At 48.7% G+C, this 15794-nt stretch overlaps 1 protein-coding gene across 3 annotated transcripts in view; it reads left to right on the top strand.

Moving 5' to 3' along the window:
* SYT17 (synaptotagmin 17) overlaps positions 1–15073 on the top strand; it is a 30450-nt gene extending 15377 nt beyond the window's left edge. For all 3 annotated transcript variants that reach the window (XM_015294543.4, XM_015294542.4, XM_046900866.1), the window contains 3 exons: positions 2838–2958; positions 3757–3912; positions 13921–15073. In XM_015294543.4, coding sequence (XP_015150029.1) covers positions 2838–2958; positions 3757–3912; positions 13921–14117 — 474 coding nt within the window. In that variant the 3' untranslated portion in view covers positions 14118–15073. The remainder of the gene's footprint in view (positions 1–2837; positions 2959–3756; positions 3913–13920) is intronic.
* The last annotated feature ends 721 nt before the right edge of the window (positions 15074–15794 follow it).

The raw sequence follows: 15794 nt of genomic DNA, 5'->3' as shown, positions 1-15794 counted from the left end.
TCCTCCCTCGACATCATTAGTGAAAGGTCTGGACTCACTGGGAAGGTAGTGAGAGCTGGAAAGGCTCTGCTGAGGTTTGGGAAATTGAGCCTGATCTGAGACTCCTTAACACTGGTTGTAGGCTTAGGAGTCCAGTGGATCACACAAAGTACAACGTTTTGTATCTCTCCCACGTAGCCAGAAGGGTTCTTTGGGAGCTGCCAGTATCCCTGTTCTGTTGGGTCCTGCTGAAAATCAGCGGTGTAGCTTTCTCTTTCCCTACTGAGGCTCAGCGCTGGCTGGCAGCAACGTGCCTGTATTACATGGGCTCCTGGCACAGCTCAGTGAGGTCAGCTGTGCCTCCAGTGTGCAGGTCCAGGAGTTACCTCAGATTTTGGATGTCCAGCACTCTTAGTTTGAGGTGATCTATATGGTGTAACCTTCCTGTCCGGCGTCAGGCCGCTTCCATCTGCACCGGGAATCTGATATTTACAGCCTAAACTGTTTGGCTGTCTCATCCCAGCTGGTAATAGCATCGTTAATTAGCTTCTTAATTTGTGCTGTCTGAATGTACCTGAATTTCTAGGAATTAAAGTCTGCATGGAACCCAGCACAGCAGCAAATGCAAGTGGAAAACAAGGCTGGATGCATTAAAAATGCTGGTGTGTTATTTAAAAAAAAAAAAAAAAAGAGCTGAGGTTGAGGGGCAGTGCAGGTGGATCGTGTTTGTGTAGCGTGGGTGGTATAATGCTTCCTTACTGTGCTGGTGATGGATTTTACAGGCCAGGTGTGAACGCTGAGATTAGCCCTTGTGATTTGCCAGGCTGGAGGGAAGGGGAGAGGTGACGTTGGGTGACGGCCGCGGGGTGGCTTTCTGCTGTCTGAGGGCTCCTGGCAAGATCTGATACCAGACTTGGGGTGGCTGTTCTCAGTGATAAATTCGAGTGGTTTGGGGGAAATATCACAGGAAAGATGATAGATCTAGGCATTTGAATCGTGTTGAGCATGGTGCTGTCCTAGATCCTTTGTGCAACAGTTGGCTACGAAAATTTATCTGGGTATGGCTTGGCCTTGCGAGAGTTCTGAGTGTGATGTATGTACGAGGGAATGGCTTGCTGATGGAAGTAATTGAAAGTATCATATATTGGAGAGTGCTGTGATGTGAGGCTGCACAGAGGCTGATGGAGGGAGCATGCCATCCAGGAAAAGCAAAAAATATTGCAGCAACAGCAGGAAATACGGGTGGTTAATATGAGTCTGTGTTCTCATCGTGCTGCATAATGTGACCTGGGAGATGCTGTGATGAAAGGAGGTAGGGATGTGGGAGAGAGGCTGTAGGAAAGGTGCCATCAGGATAGGCCAGCTTTGGGCTGGCACTGGGGTAGCCAAAGGTGCAGGGAGGGTATGCGGTAGGACCAGGATCGGGTAGACTTTTGGTGTATTTTCCATATAAAGAAAGAAAAGAAAAAGAACTGTTCTATTGCATGAGAGGCACAGGGCTCCCTCAGCCTGCCACCTGCTCCTGCATGCCGAGCACATCCCGCTGCCTTTGCCAGGAGCAGTCAGCAGGAGCAGAGGAGACAGAGCGCCTGCGGGAGAACTTTTAACGTGATTACGTGACGTCAGATGCAGCACTGGGCCCGGCGGGTGGGGAGCTGGAGGTGCAGCCCCATGAACACCGGGTCTGGGCAGAGCTGTGGGGTGCTCACATTGGTCACTCAGCCTGGGATGGGCAGTTCCCATGCTGACCTGTCTGCTGGTGAAGCTGGGCCGGCTGTGGCTGTGTATCACAGCCCTTTCTCTGTACTGTCTACCCAGTCACTTCGTCTCTGATTCCTGTAATCTAATATTTGGGGTATCATTAAAGATATTTAAGCCTTTTGTTATGATAGCAATACCACAGCAGCTCCTTGTCTTCTGGGAATGGGTGGTGGTGGTGGTCAGATCTCGGCTCGGTTTGGACCTGCCCTGCACCATGGAATGCAGAGCTGGCCTTGGGCTTCTGCAGGGAAGGAGAGGGGCTGGTGGCCAGCCCTCGTGTGGGCTCTGCAGCTCCAGCCTTGCTTCACTGAAGGTAGTTTGCATCTGAGAGTAATGGTGGCTCTGAGCCAGGTCAGGCTAAGGGGGAGAGGTTATTCTGTGCTGTCATGTCTGAGGAGCAGTGATGTCAGTTCTCCAGCTCTTTGTATTAGTAGTATTAATTACTGTTTCTAAGCATCATTAAGTGAAGTGAAAGGAAGGTAAATAATGGCTGAGCAGTGATGTTCCTGTGATACAGCCTGACAGAAAGCAAGGGCTGGGCTAAGCCAGGCACTCAGCACTGCATCCTGCTGGGATGGGCAGAGCTGGGTACCAGAAGACAGCTCTGGATCTTCCCACAAGACCCAGGGACATGCTGACCACCTCGACCCTGAGTTGTGCCTGAAGCTCCCAGGGGGCTGGTGGTGGTCACTGGGCCTGGGGAGGGGAGAGGATATCTCAGATGGAGTCCATATTGTGTGTGTTAATCAGGAGGTGAGGCTGATGAGATGAGAACCGTGTGGAATCACTCAAAGTGAAGGGGGGGAGAAACTACTGACCCTGTATTCCTTCCTCCTTATAGGTCCTCTTTGCAATGACTGCTGAAAAGCTGCTGAACGATCAGAGGTTAAAGAACAGATCTTCATCTGGGGATAGTATTCTTTCTTGTTTCTGCTCAGCACGAGGTACCACCAGATGGTTCTTGGTTGCAGCTCAGAGTGTGACTAAAATTTGTTTTTCAGGCACATAGGCAAATGGGATTTATTTAATTTCTCTTCCTGCTCTTTCCTTCCCCTCCAAGCTACGTTCTGAATTTCCATATTCCCTTTTCCCCATAGAATGAAGTTGAGCTGGGGGAGCTGCTGTTGTCACTAAACTACCTGCCCAGCGCAGGAAGACTGAACGTGGACATCATTAGAGCAAAACAGCTTCTTCAGACAGACATGAGCCAAGGTTCAGGTAAAGGGCAGGGTATTTCTCACATTACTCATGCACAGCTTTTATGTGCTTCTAAAGCACACTGGCAGCAAGGCTGCAATTTGTGTGGGATCCAGGGGGATTTGGATGCTCGGTTCCTTTTAATACAAGGCACTGGATATTCATTTTATATATATATATAGCCAACAGTAACCAAAGTAGCCAGAACACTTACCCTGAGCTAAAATTGAGGGTATGAATGCCTTTGTGATGCTGAAGTTCAAAATCTCTGAACCAGAGTCAGGTGAGGAGCCAGAAGCCCTGGTTACCTCCATGTCCCGTGTTGTAAGGCAGCCTGTTTAAGGTTGTCTTACACTTTGCAGATGCTGAGCACTGTGTGAGTGTTAATACTGTGGTGGTTTTATTTAGGGTAACTAGCTGCTCTGTGGACAACGTTAGGTTTTCAGTGTCCATGCCTTGCTCCCTGCTGTTTCTGAGCATGCAGACTGGTGATCACTTGGTGCACCAGGCCGTGCTCCCTGCCCCAGCACTGCTGCTGTCAGAATGCTGGCATTTTTCAGAAGGAGCAGAGCATCTGGCTGAGTCAAGGCTGTCATTAATTGTGCTCGGTGTGGTTTCAGCAGGAGCATTACTGAGGCAGCTGCCCGACTCCTGCCTCCCCGCTGCGTGGTGTTGCAGGCCCCAGTCCTTCCCCAGCGCTGTTCTCCAGCATGATCCAGCCCCGTGTCCCTGTGCCCAGCTATGCTGGACCCTCCTGAACCAGGGCATTGTTTCACTACTGCAGTAACATACAGCCTGTGTTTGTTATGTTTCTGTCAGATCCCTTTGTGAAAATTCAGCTTGTTCATGGATTGAAGTTAACAAAAACCAAGAAAACCTCCTGCATGCGGGGGACGATAGATCCCTTCTACAACGAGTCCTTCAGCTTCAAGGTTCCCCAAGAAGAACTGGAAAATGCCAGCTTGGTGTTCACAGGTAAATGTGCTGCTGTTATTGGCGTGGCCTTGCTCACCTCCAAGGTGAGTGAAGCAGCACTGCAGGCATGCAGTGAGCCCGTGCAGCACACTGCTGCTCCTGGTAGCTGCCCCAGAAGGGGTGCCATTGCTGGAGTTCTGGGAACACTCAGTAAGCATGCTGTGCTCTTCAGAGCCCTCCGCAGCTTGAGGCTGAAGCTGCTGGGAATGCACCTTGTCTGTTCTGTGCTTAATTGGTGCCACCGGGAATGGTTTTGTGCGTTAATTACGCTCTTGGTGATAGCCAATATGACACAAAGCCAAAAATCAGAAGAATAGGAGACGAGCATTGAACGATCCTAAACCCAACCACTGGGAAAGGTAACGTTTGGGACCTGGTGTAGTTTGCCTGTCAGATGATGCAGTCACAGGTGTGTGGCACAGACATCGCCTCTCCCTGCGGCACAGCTCTGCTGGGGGAGCGCGGGGGCTGAGCGCTGGCTTTGGGGACGTGCGCTGCACCCACAGCCACTCTTGAGTTCCCATGCTTCTGAGCTTATTTTTTTTTGGCAGATTTCTGCCCATGACTCCCCACCTTTCCAAAGAAGAGAAATGGATCTGTATCTGGAAGAAAATACGTTGACTTGTTTTACTTCTTACATGGCAGATGCAGGTGTCACAGCCTGTACCGGGAGCCTAATCCCCACCCATCAGCTTGTTTCCAAACGTGTCACAGCAAAAGCGATGCTGATCAGTAATTTAAATCCTGCCCTTCATGTTCAAATATTTCCTCAGCCAAAAGCCTATAATTAATCACGTCTTTGCATGCGTGTCGTCCTGAATGCACCTTTCATGTGCAGTGATGAGTCTGTTCTTGGAAGCTTCTGTCGGGTGCTCATGTGACAGATGTGAAATACTCTCTTCTTTGTTTTCACCTCCTTATAGGAGAAAAGATGGATGCAGTACCAGCACTGTGTGGTAGGGAGGGTGAGTGGGGTGTTCTGCTCCTCACTGAGGCTGAGGAAGTTGGCATTGACAAGAGGCTGCTGGGTTTTTTCTTAGTTTCTTTTTTTCCTGTGTGTGTGTGTGAAAATGGATGTATTTTTAAGTAAGTGAGTTGGAAATTTTTAAAGTAAGTGAGCAGTGAAGTTAGTTGTGTGATTCATAATCATACGTAATGCAGTCAGGTTTCAGTGGTGTGTCTTTTACTGGGAACGTGGCTGGTAATGCTTGCTTTGGAAGTTGCAGTAAGTAGTCCCGAAATGTCCGTTTTTTGCTCCAGGTTTCTGTTTGTTTGCTTTGTTTTTGCTGTTGTGGTGGTTCTTTTTGTTGTTTGTTTTCTGGAGCTGATTTTTAATTGTATTTCTTCCTTTCCATGGCTCTAGTCCTTTAGGTCAGTTAATTAAATTTGCTGTTGAGTCAAAGTCCAATTGAAAAGGAAAATAATTGTGCTTGAAGGGTGGTTGGTGCTGCTCTAAGTGGATAGAGGGCTGCAAAACCAGTCGTGGAAGCCAGAAAATGAGTGTATCTTCAATAATTTAAAGGAGCCCTTTTTGTGGCTTCATATTTTGGACCCAGTGTGCAGCTGTCTTTACATTGGCTTGGCTTCATTTGAAGGCGGTGGAGCCGTGCCAGTCGCTATCAGCTCCTGCCTCCCTCTGTGTAGCTACACTGCAGAGTGATGCACTATCAGACAAGGTACAGTTATTATTTTTTCCATGGTGTTTTTTTTTGTCCTGAATAGACTATCTGGCTTTTGGTGCACAGTAATAGAGATTTGTGCCTGTTTCTCCTGTGGCTTTCCCAATGACAGCATGTGGCAGCCCTGTAGGCTCTCCTCTGCACTGTTCCTCGTGGAGCTGCAGAGAACCACCCTTGGACTGAGCCCACGTTGGAGCATGGCTGTGCTGGGAATGGGAAGCCTGTGTGTGCAGGTGGGGAGTGTGGGGGCAGCTCAGCATGAGCCAAGATTTGGGGTGTTTGGGAGCATTTCTTAGACCTTTGTTCCTCCTTAGAATGATTAAAGTTGGAAAAGACTGCTAAGATCATCTAACCATCAACCCATCCCCAGCATGCCCACTAAACCTTGTGACTCCTTGGGCATGTTGGGACTGAATTCTGGGGGTTATTGGTGTTCACAACCCAAAGTGCTTCTCTTTCCTTCCATGTTGGTGCAGGGCACGTGTGCCTTCTTCTCAGGTGCCTTCTGGGGATGTCGCTGCCTCAGGGTCCCCACTTGGTGCCCAAAAGGAGGTGAGATGAGCTGGCGGGGGGCTGTCTCCACCAGAGCATCATCTGTACTCAACTCCTCACCAGAAGAGGCTAAAGCCAGGAAAGCGATCGGGCCCTGTAACAAGCGTCAATTAGTGAGGCAACAACTTGTGGAGATGTTTGTAATTTACTCCATCAGACACCTTGTCTTGCTAACCAGCACCTGTGCAAACAGTGACACATTTCTTTGTGGTGCTTTTTTCCGCTTGCAATTTTTTTGCAGCTTGACCACCCCGGGGCCATCTCCTTCTTGGCTGCGGGCAGCTTGAGGGCCGGCCCGAGCAGGGCAGGTTTGGAAGGACAGCACACTCTCCTGAGCACACATACCTCTGAGCAAAGGCAGTCATTATTCTTTGTCCTGTGGATAGTGGTATTCAGCTGCTGCCTCCAAGCAATAGCCTGAGGTCACCCCTGGGCACACTGCTGAGGACCTTGGTGCAGCAGCAGCTCGGTGCTCAGGCTGGCTGAGTGCTGGCCTGCAGGTGTGTGCTCTTCCCTGGGAGGTTTGGGACTCGGCCCCCTGAGTCACGGCCTAACCTTCAGAAAGCAAGAGGCGTGATGACACCTGACATCCAAGCACCGTGGTGTTTTGTTAATGATTATAGCATTGTTAATAACAATCGAGTAATGCTGTTTGCAGTGCAGTAAAGCCCAGATGGCCCAATAAAAGCCACTGGAGCTCTGGGGCAAACCGCATCGTGGTGACTCTGTCTTCTGATCACTTACAGCTCGCAGGCACTTTCTCTTCTGAACCATTTGTAGGATTTTATGCGAGTCTCTTCACTTTTCGGTGTGTGCTTTAATGATAATGCAGAACCATGCTGGTTTTGTTTTAGTTCGTTTTTTTTTTAGTTCCTAAGGAAGTGTGGTTGGATGGTGGGATGTTGAACACCTACAGCTGTGGTTTCAAGGGCTGCCATGCACCACAGGGCTGTGACAACACCGTCAGTGTCCCCTGCAGCAAGCACTGCTACAGCTCGTGTCTTCAGCCTGGAGATTGTGCTGATGCTTTATCCTGCAGCTCTAATTAACTTCCAGTGGATGGGGAGTGCCTGATGAAAATAACAGATTGCTGTTCGATAGCAGTATACCTCATTCCTTGTTACCTTGTTTTCTCTTTCCCTCAGCCCTTAGGAATATATAAGAACCATTTAATGAAGTTTGAATTTTTTTGAGGAAGAAAAGTCCTTGTTGGGGTGTGTTGATAAAGGTGCAGTTTTGGTGGTCAGATTGCTTTGACTGAAATGCTTTTTTAAGAAATACTGCTTGCAGGAGTATGTTTCAGATTGGATATCAGGGAAATTCCTTCTCAGAAAGAGTGATGAGGTATTGCAATAGGCTGCCCGGGGGGCGGTGGAGTCCCCATCCCTGGGGGTGTTTGGGGAACATGGAGATGTGGCACTGAGGGATGCGGTCAGTGGGCACAGTGGGGGTGGGTGGGTGGTTGGACTGTATGATCTTTGTGGTCTTTTTTCCAACCTCAGTGATTCTGTATTCATTTCTTACAGATCTCAAACCCACATTTACCCAGAGCATCATGAAATGAAGTTATCTGGGATTCAGTCTGGATGAGTGCTGGTCAGATGTTGGACATGAGGTGATGCTTTTGGTTTTTACCAAAAGCAAAAGATTTTTAAGAGCCCCAAGAGTGGCATGCGGACACATCAAAGCTTTTCAGTTTTTTTTTTTTAATTAATAGGCTGGCTTCCAAATGTTCAGATAATTGGAACAGGTTGAACTTAGATAATAGATTTGGCCTCCGGCTGCTCCAGAAATACGTGTGAATTCTGATTTGCCTGGCTGTATGCTGGCATCTGAAGGTCATGCTTTCATCATCTTCAGGTGCCCGTTTGCAGGGGGTGGAAAACACAATCTGTTTGGGGTTGTTACATGCCTAACTTTTGACATGCTGCTTCAGATGTTCGTGTCTTATTTCTCCTATTGCTTTTATTTCTCACAAAAATTCAGGATTTTCGTCTTTTGCACACATCTATGGGGAAAAAAAGTTGTCTCCTCTAATATGAGGCAAACGAAACTTTTCTTTTTGCCTTTCCCATGCTGGCATACAGGAAAAAGAGGTGCTTTCTGTTTTTTAATGCTGTGCTGGACAATGTAATATCTCTTAGATAGGCAATTTGCTGCTAGAAGATTGTTTCTGTTAGACCTGTGCTTCTGAAGCAATGCAGTATCTGTATGTTTCATATATCAGGAATATACAGATATTGCGGGTCGGAAGAGGAATCTGTGCGTAAACCTGTGTAATCCTATCTTAGTCAAAGGAAGAAAAGCAAAAAACATTGATGTCAGCAGAGGATTTTCTCAGGATTTAGACCTGTTTAATTTAGATCAGAAATTGGCCTTTGTTTCTGGCGTTACAAAATACTTTATGTATTTATGCAGTGTGCACCATATGGTCCATGCCTGGCTTTAAGGATAACAGAGCGATGCTGCTGCTCTGCTCTGCACGGTGTGACCCAGCAGGTCAGCGGGGACACCTCTGCTCCTGGGGCAAAGGGACCCCAAACCAGCCCTGGGAATGGAAGGTTGGCTATAAAAATAGTCACCTGGAGCCTTCCCTGGGGGAGAGGTCCTGTGGGGTGAACTGCTTTCAGCCTTTGGCACGAGGCTGTGGGCAAGCTGCTGCAGGGAGAACGTGCTGGTGCCCTCTGCTGAGACACTGGGGGGTCTGAACCCCCTCCTGCCTGCCTGCAGTGTGGGATTTGCTTGGGGAAGGAAGATGCTCAGGGCTACTTTTGCCTTTTTGCACCAGGCTGGTCACTTTAATGAGCAAGGCAGGATTAATAATAATGAGAGCACCAGGATGTTTGTGCTTCCAAGCCAATCTGTTGCTTGCAAGCAGGGCAAAATGAAGACTTCATTCTGCCTGGCTTTGTTAATAAGTCGTCGGTGGCATCAGTCTGTGCATCACTGCAGGCATGGCAGAAAATGATTGTTTCTGGAGTTCTCTGGAATATTTTAGCAACCTTCTTCTAAAGAAAAGAGCAGAGCCGCTCTCAGAGCTGACCCACAGCACTTGCTGATGTTGCAGCCCATTAATTTAAACAGTGTCACGCCTCTCTCGACCTCACTCTTTTTATCTTGTTTTGCTCATGCAACGGTGAAAGAAATTGCTGCAGCATCTCACTGGGCTGTAATCTTTCCTATATCGAATGAGGAGCGATCTGCGTGGCGCTGGCTGCTCTGGGTGTGGAGCTGCCTGGGGATGAGATGCCCACGGTGGGGGTGTGGGATGTGGATCTGCCTCCCAGCTGCTGAGTTTGGCCACTCTCAGGGTTCAGATTCCCTGTGCAGCTGGGTGTTGTGGGCAGCCTGATGGAGGAGGTGCAGGGAGGTGAGTTTTCCATGCAAATCGGAGCCCGTGGAGATTAAATTGATAAGTGCAAAACCACCGTGTCTCCTCCTTTTGCTTTTTAGTTTCTGCTGAATATTACTGGCTGTGCTCTGGGAGCAAAGGGCAAAATTTGGTCCACCCCATGGCCCTCACAGTGAGCATAGTTGGTCTGTCTGCTAACAACGCCCACTCTGCACTAAGTAGCTCTTTGAACTGCTTGACATCAATATTAGAAGTAGTTTCAGACCTGTTTGACTGGCAGAATAGACCTCTTAGATGGTGGACACAGCGTGGAAAAGGCTGGACACTGATTTCTCTACCTGTACAGGCTGGGGAAGGAAATGTTGCTTGTCTGCTGCACTGGGTTGTGTGCCCAGTGTGTTGCATTGAAGTACAGTACTGCCTGGGAGCTCACTGAGCCCTGAGGCTGGATGGGGTGAACCCATGGGAGTTAAAGGCTTATTGCTGATAGAGTTGGGGTTCCTTCTCAGCACATGACAATCTCACCAGACCTGTTTTCCAAGTACGGTGCTGCCACCCAGTTGCCCACATGCGATTTTGGTCAAGTCTTTGCTATCTTTCCCTTTCCTTGCAGCCTGATTGTAGCCTGAGGATGCTGCTGTGCAGTGTGGCTGCAGGAGCAGCACAAGGTTTGCTGCTGCCCAAGGCTTGCAGGGTTTGCAGCATAACGGTGACTGACAGCACATGTGCTTCCATGGACGCAGTCATGGTTGGGATATAGGGTTAGAAGCGTTTGGTGTTCCAAAGCTCTTGCAGTAAGAACATACACGTGTGGGTATTTTTTCAGTCTAGCCTGGTGTGTTGATGTAACAGATTAAGCTCTTACAGGCTGTGGCAAGAGCAATTAATAAAAATATAACGGGTAAGATGTTTGTAATGACTTTCAAGCCTGAGAATTGACACAGATAGGCAATGTTCCAGACCAATGGCTGAAGCACCACTGGCAGCTGGGACTGGCTGTAGCTGGGTGTCAGGGGTGCAGGTGATCCACCAAAGCAGTGCTCAATTATTTAAGGCCTTTTAAAATATGCTTTATGCAAACAAATTGCATTAAACCCTGAAACTCTGGGGACAGTTAGGTTATGGGTGATGCTGTGCTGTAAACAAGCTGATGGCATACAGATATAAATCGGGTGAAGGTGTTCTACGTGATATCTGGCCTAAAGGAGATGGTATTTCTCCTTTTTTGCAGCAGAGGCCGTGGGGCTGCAGGGCCTGGTGCCTGCAGGAGGCAGCAAAGGCTCAGAAAATCTTGGGCGCATGGGGCATTCAGGAGGTGCAGATGTGCGTGGTCCTGGCTGAGCAAGGCACTTCCTTAAGGAAGCTTTAGGAATTGGCCTAGGAAAATGGTGTAAGTTAGCTTTTGGGCTGGATCCGTGCTGGGCTGATGCTGTGCAGGCAGGATCCTGGGTCAGTTAGGATCAATGTGATGATAAGAGGATAGCACAGAAATGCTTTATTTGCATTGCATTGCTTGTCCTCAAGTATTCAACCCTTTTAACAGACACAAGTGAACTCAATTTTCTTTTATATTTCAGCATTTCTACTAGAAAGAGATTCTTTGTTGTTTTTCTTTTTAAAGCCTTTCAGTTTGTAAATGCATCTCTCAGTAAAGAGCAGCTGCAAAAGGAATTGGTTTGACCTCTGCTTCCTTAATTGCTTTTTGCTCCAAGTTGGCCTGGAAATGAATGTTGCTATTGTGTAAATTGCTGCAATGGTGGAAAGAGAGCCGATGAGATCAGGTGTGTAGGTCTTATCAGGAAAATCACTTTCTTAACAGGAAAGCAGCGCCTACCAGTATGTAACCGCCAGTAACCAGAGCGGGTCAGCCCGACAGACCCAGCTCATAATTACCTATTTTCTGCTTCTGAGCAGCCCCACAGAGCTGGTGGGAGCGTGTTTAATCTGAGATCTCTTCTGTGCTCCCCCAAGGCCCTGAAGGGGCGCTGAGGGCCAGCTAATGCAGCCTGGGGCGGGAGTGGAGAGGCAGGGCCCTCTTCCTGCAGAGGCTGAAGGTGCGAGTGAGTGTGTGTGGAGCTGCTCCTCGTATCTTGTGTGCTTTCTGTTGTTTGGATCAGCCCTGAGCACCTTGTGAGCCCCTGCCAGCAGCATCAGGCCTGCTGCTGGGTCCATGGGGTGCTGGTGGCTGGGGAGGCTGCAGGCTCACACACCTGGGCTGGATGTGGTGCTCTCACTTACAGTCTGCAGGCGTGTTGTGAGCAAGTGCTCAGCCTTGGGAAACCTCCACCTGGTTCTTCAGCTATAAGTCTACCTCTGTGCTATCAAGATTAGTTAATGAGAGAAGCAACAATGCTTGTGTAATTAGCACATTAATACCCTGAAGGAATCAGCATGGTAATTACTTGACAGGATGAGAATAGAGGTCAGGTTCTCCAGAAGGGATGAGGGATGAGTCCTGTGGATTCAGACAGCTCCATTAGGATGACAAAACCTTCTCTATTTACCAGCAACACCTCCAGCAAGGTGCTTCACGTTACAAGAATTCAAAATGCTTGGGTCAATGCTAAAACAAATGGCCCCTGCATTGAATGCACTTTTGTGTTGCACAGTCCTGCTGCGGGTTGTGTCCAGAGAATCCATATGCCTGGGATACTTTGCCCATTTAAGCTGTGAGTAATTGGTGGCCTTTAGGACTTCCTGGTTTGAATTGGTTTTGGATTAAGCTTCATCCTCTTCTGTGCTTGAAATAAAGAAAAGAGAAACAAACAAACAAAAAAAGTGAGGAAGAAACAGCTATATTTTAAAAAGTAGGGAAGCATTTGATTTGGGGGTGCTTTTGTGCGATTTTATCATGTCTGCTTTTGCTAGGGTAATAAATTCTAGCAGGCCATTTAGCATAGTCATGCTAGCCACACTTGTGATCTCTTCCCTTATGTGAGAGCCCATAAATAACACTGTCAGGCTGTGCACTGGAGGGGATGTGTGGCTTACAGCTCCTTACCGCAGCCTCAGAGACAGTTCCCCATCCAGCACAGAGCTGCCCTCAGGATACCAGCACCTGTTGGAGATGTGCCTCCAGGTGCTGATGGCTTCACCTCCGGGAACTGATGAGAGAACCTGAGTGGCCACTGATGCCCTAAGGTGGGGAGGGTACCTCCTTAAAATGGTCAGCAGTTAAATGTAATGTTTTTGTTGTTTGAACGTGGAGAATTGCTGGGGACGTGAAGGTTTTGCTTGCGTGGCTGAGGGTGCTGTGGTGTGGAGAGAGCTGAGCCAGCAGTCAGTGGACCGGTGTGCTGGGCGTGCTGCAGTAGCACGAAGCTGCCTGAGTGGCTCCTGTGGTCATGAGAACAGAACTTTGCTGTTCCCAAACATAGCCCTAGGTCACTTGGTGAGAAAAAGCATCTCAAGCACAGGCTGAGATGCACTGCTGTGGGGTGCTGCCACTTGCAGAGGGAGCACGCTGTTCTGTGCTAGCGCCCACCTCTGAACCTACCTGCTTGGGTCCTGGAGCCCCTGCAGGCATTTGTTCTTAGAAGTCCTCCTCTTTCATGGGAAAGGTTTTAATCTTTAGTATTCTAGCCAGTGCCTGTGGTTATCCTGGCTTCAGCTTTTGTAGACTTTTGGTTCAACTTCCTAATGAGCTGTGGCTTTATTTCTCAAAACACAAGGTGCTTTTATGCCAGTCCAACAGGAGCATGCAGCCTTGACCAGCATCAGGCCCATAATTACCAACTGCAGCTGTATGCAGCTTTGTTCCACCAGGCTGGGCCAGCACAAAGGACAGGCGTTAGGCTTGCGTCTCTCCCTGGGTTACTTCCCTGGCCTTTTAACAAGTTGTAATTACAGAAAATTGGTTCTGTATAAGCATCCCACTGACAGCCTGTGTGCGTGAGATTCGTATCTGTAATTTGGGAATGATACTGATTATCATTATAAGGGGTCATTAACGCTTATGTTTGAAGAATGACAAGGATGTCATCCTCCAAAGGGTCTGGAGGATGATTCTTCATTTACCCAAGTCGAGGCTGTTGCCTGGATGCTTCAGCATCCTGATTTGCCTGGACAAAGATCTTAGCCTTTCTTTAGATGGTATAATTGTTTACCATATTCTTGCTAAGTAGCAATATGGATTTGTGGATCCTGTTTATTTCAGTTATATTTAAATATCTGAATACAACTTCTCTTCTTCCTTCCAAAACTACTCAGCCTGTCTCTTGGGTTGATGAGCTACACACTAAAAATTCCAGTGTCCTGGCCAAACCTAATGCAAGAGCTCTTCAAGAACATCCTCAAAGTGTCACCGACGTCCCAGGTGCTGGGGTGGCACAGCCACAGGAGATGGCTGTCCCCTGGGGCTCACGTTGGGCAGTGCTCGGAGTGGCCGAGCTTTCCTTGATCTGTCCCCATTTCTGTTTCCTACAGTGTATGGGCACAACGTGAAGAGCAGCAATGACTTCATCGGGCGGATCGTCATCGGTCAGTACTCCACAGGTGCTCCTGAGTCCAACCACTGGCGCCGGATGCTCAACGCGCACCGGACGGCTGTGGAGCAGTGGCACAGCCTGCGCTCACGGGAGGAGTGCGACCGCGTCTCCCCGGCGTCCCTGGAGGTGACATGAGGTGTGGCACCTGCGGCGGCCAAACCGAACAGGCGGGCAAGGCGGGGAACAAACTCCAACCTCCAAATCACCCAACCTCACTCCCACCCCACAGCAGCTCCATTGGACTGAAGAGGCTGCCAGTACCCTCCTGGCTGCGTTGGCCTTTGTGCAAACCTCTGCAGCGCCAACCATGTCCCGCCGGGTCCTGTGCCAGCAGCTCCTCAGTGGCACCGGCCGCCTGACCGGCCAGACCCATTGCTCCCCGCGCCCGGCACCGCTCTGCTGTTTCAGTGACAGAGCAGCAGGTGGCAGGTGGAGGTGCCACAGGACATGCCAAGATGGGGAAGAGTTCTGAGTTGCGTCCGCTCTCCTTACGATCCAAATCCATGACTTGTCCTCTAGGAGATATACGTGCCTGTGTGCTCTTGTTGGTGAACGTCATAATTAGGCTAGGATGTTTTTTTAAATGGTAGAAGCTGTGGTGAAGTCGATTCTGGCTCCAGTTTTGTCCTTGTACTTGTTTCAACAGAATTAAGCTCCTGTTAGTATGTGGCCGGCACACGCAGCCCTTGCTGTGTGGGGCTGATGTGCTGCCAGCAGCGGGGCCTGCCGCTCTCCATAGCAGTCTGTGTGCGTCCAATAGATACCGTGATGATATAGCGAGTAAATGTCTCCAGTAGCATTTATACTTCTCAATCCTTCCTGATGTTGCGCGAAAGAAACCCGCTGTGGGAGCTTCTGCAGTTAAGAATGCCCCCAGTGCACAATTTTACTTCCCTGATAGACTGCAGTGACTCCTTCTGTGTTGTGTGTGTTTACCGAGGTAGTTCTCCAGGTCAGCACATGAGCGTAGGTGTGGTCAAGCTGTCCCGTTGGTTGCTTCTGTACATCGTTTTTTTTTTCCATGGCATATTGTCTGGTATGATGCAGATTGTATATTTATTGAAAATAAACATCTATTTAATTGTGCCATGCACCCTGAGGTGGTACCTGTTAGCAAAATTCATTCTTGCACTGAGCTGAGTTATGTTTATGGTGCAAGTAAAGGCAAGCCAGGAGGTTGGAGCTGGTCCTTTCTTTGGGTTTACCTGCAGTAAGTCGTTTTGGGGGAGAAGGACTGGAGCTGGCACAGCCCTACGTGCTCGGAGGCCAAGAGCCCCGTTCCTGCTGGGTGCATTCCCAGCCAGAACACTCTGAAGAGATGGGATCTGATGCATGGGGTCTGCACAGGGCTGCAGGTCGCTGTGCTCTGCGGGAGCTGCCCCCAGATTATTTCATATTGTAAAAGTTGGGTTGTTTGGTTTTTTTTGTTTGTTTGTTTGTTTTTTTACCAGTATTGTGGCTGTAGGAAAATCTGTATCTTGCTTTCAGCCCTTTCACAGCTCATACCAGAGGGATGGCATCCACCAGAGAGCAGGGTTTGGTGCAGTCCCAGAAAAAGCTGTAAATTTAGATTTGTTGCTAAGAATTAGAAGGGAACAGCACTGACTGTGTTCCCAAGAAGTGCGCCCAGTGCTGGCTGGAGGCATAAATGGGAAATGGAGTGGGACCACTGAGTTTTATAGCATGTGTGTATGTTCTGTTTCCCTAACCTGTATGCTCATACTAGAAAATGACTTAATCCAATGTTGTTATTCTTTTTTTTAAATCTGAAGTTTATTTCCAAACACAGTTCTGACCGCGGAAAGGAGACAT

This window comes from Gallus gallus, chromosome 14, assembly GCF_016699485.2.
Source record: "Gallus gallus isolate bGalGal1 chromosome 14, bGalGal1.mat.broiler.GRCg7b, whole genome shotgun sequence".
Classification (NCBI taxonomy): domain Eukaryota; kingdom Metazoa; phylum Chordata; class Aves; order Galliformes; family Phasianidae; genus Gallus; species Gallus gallus.
Note: the sequence above shows the minus strand (reverse complement) of the source record. Positions and strands in the feature narration are given on the sequence as shown.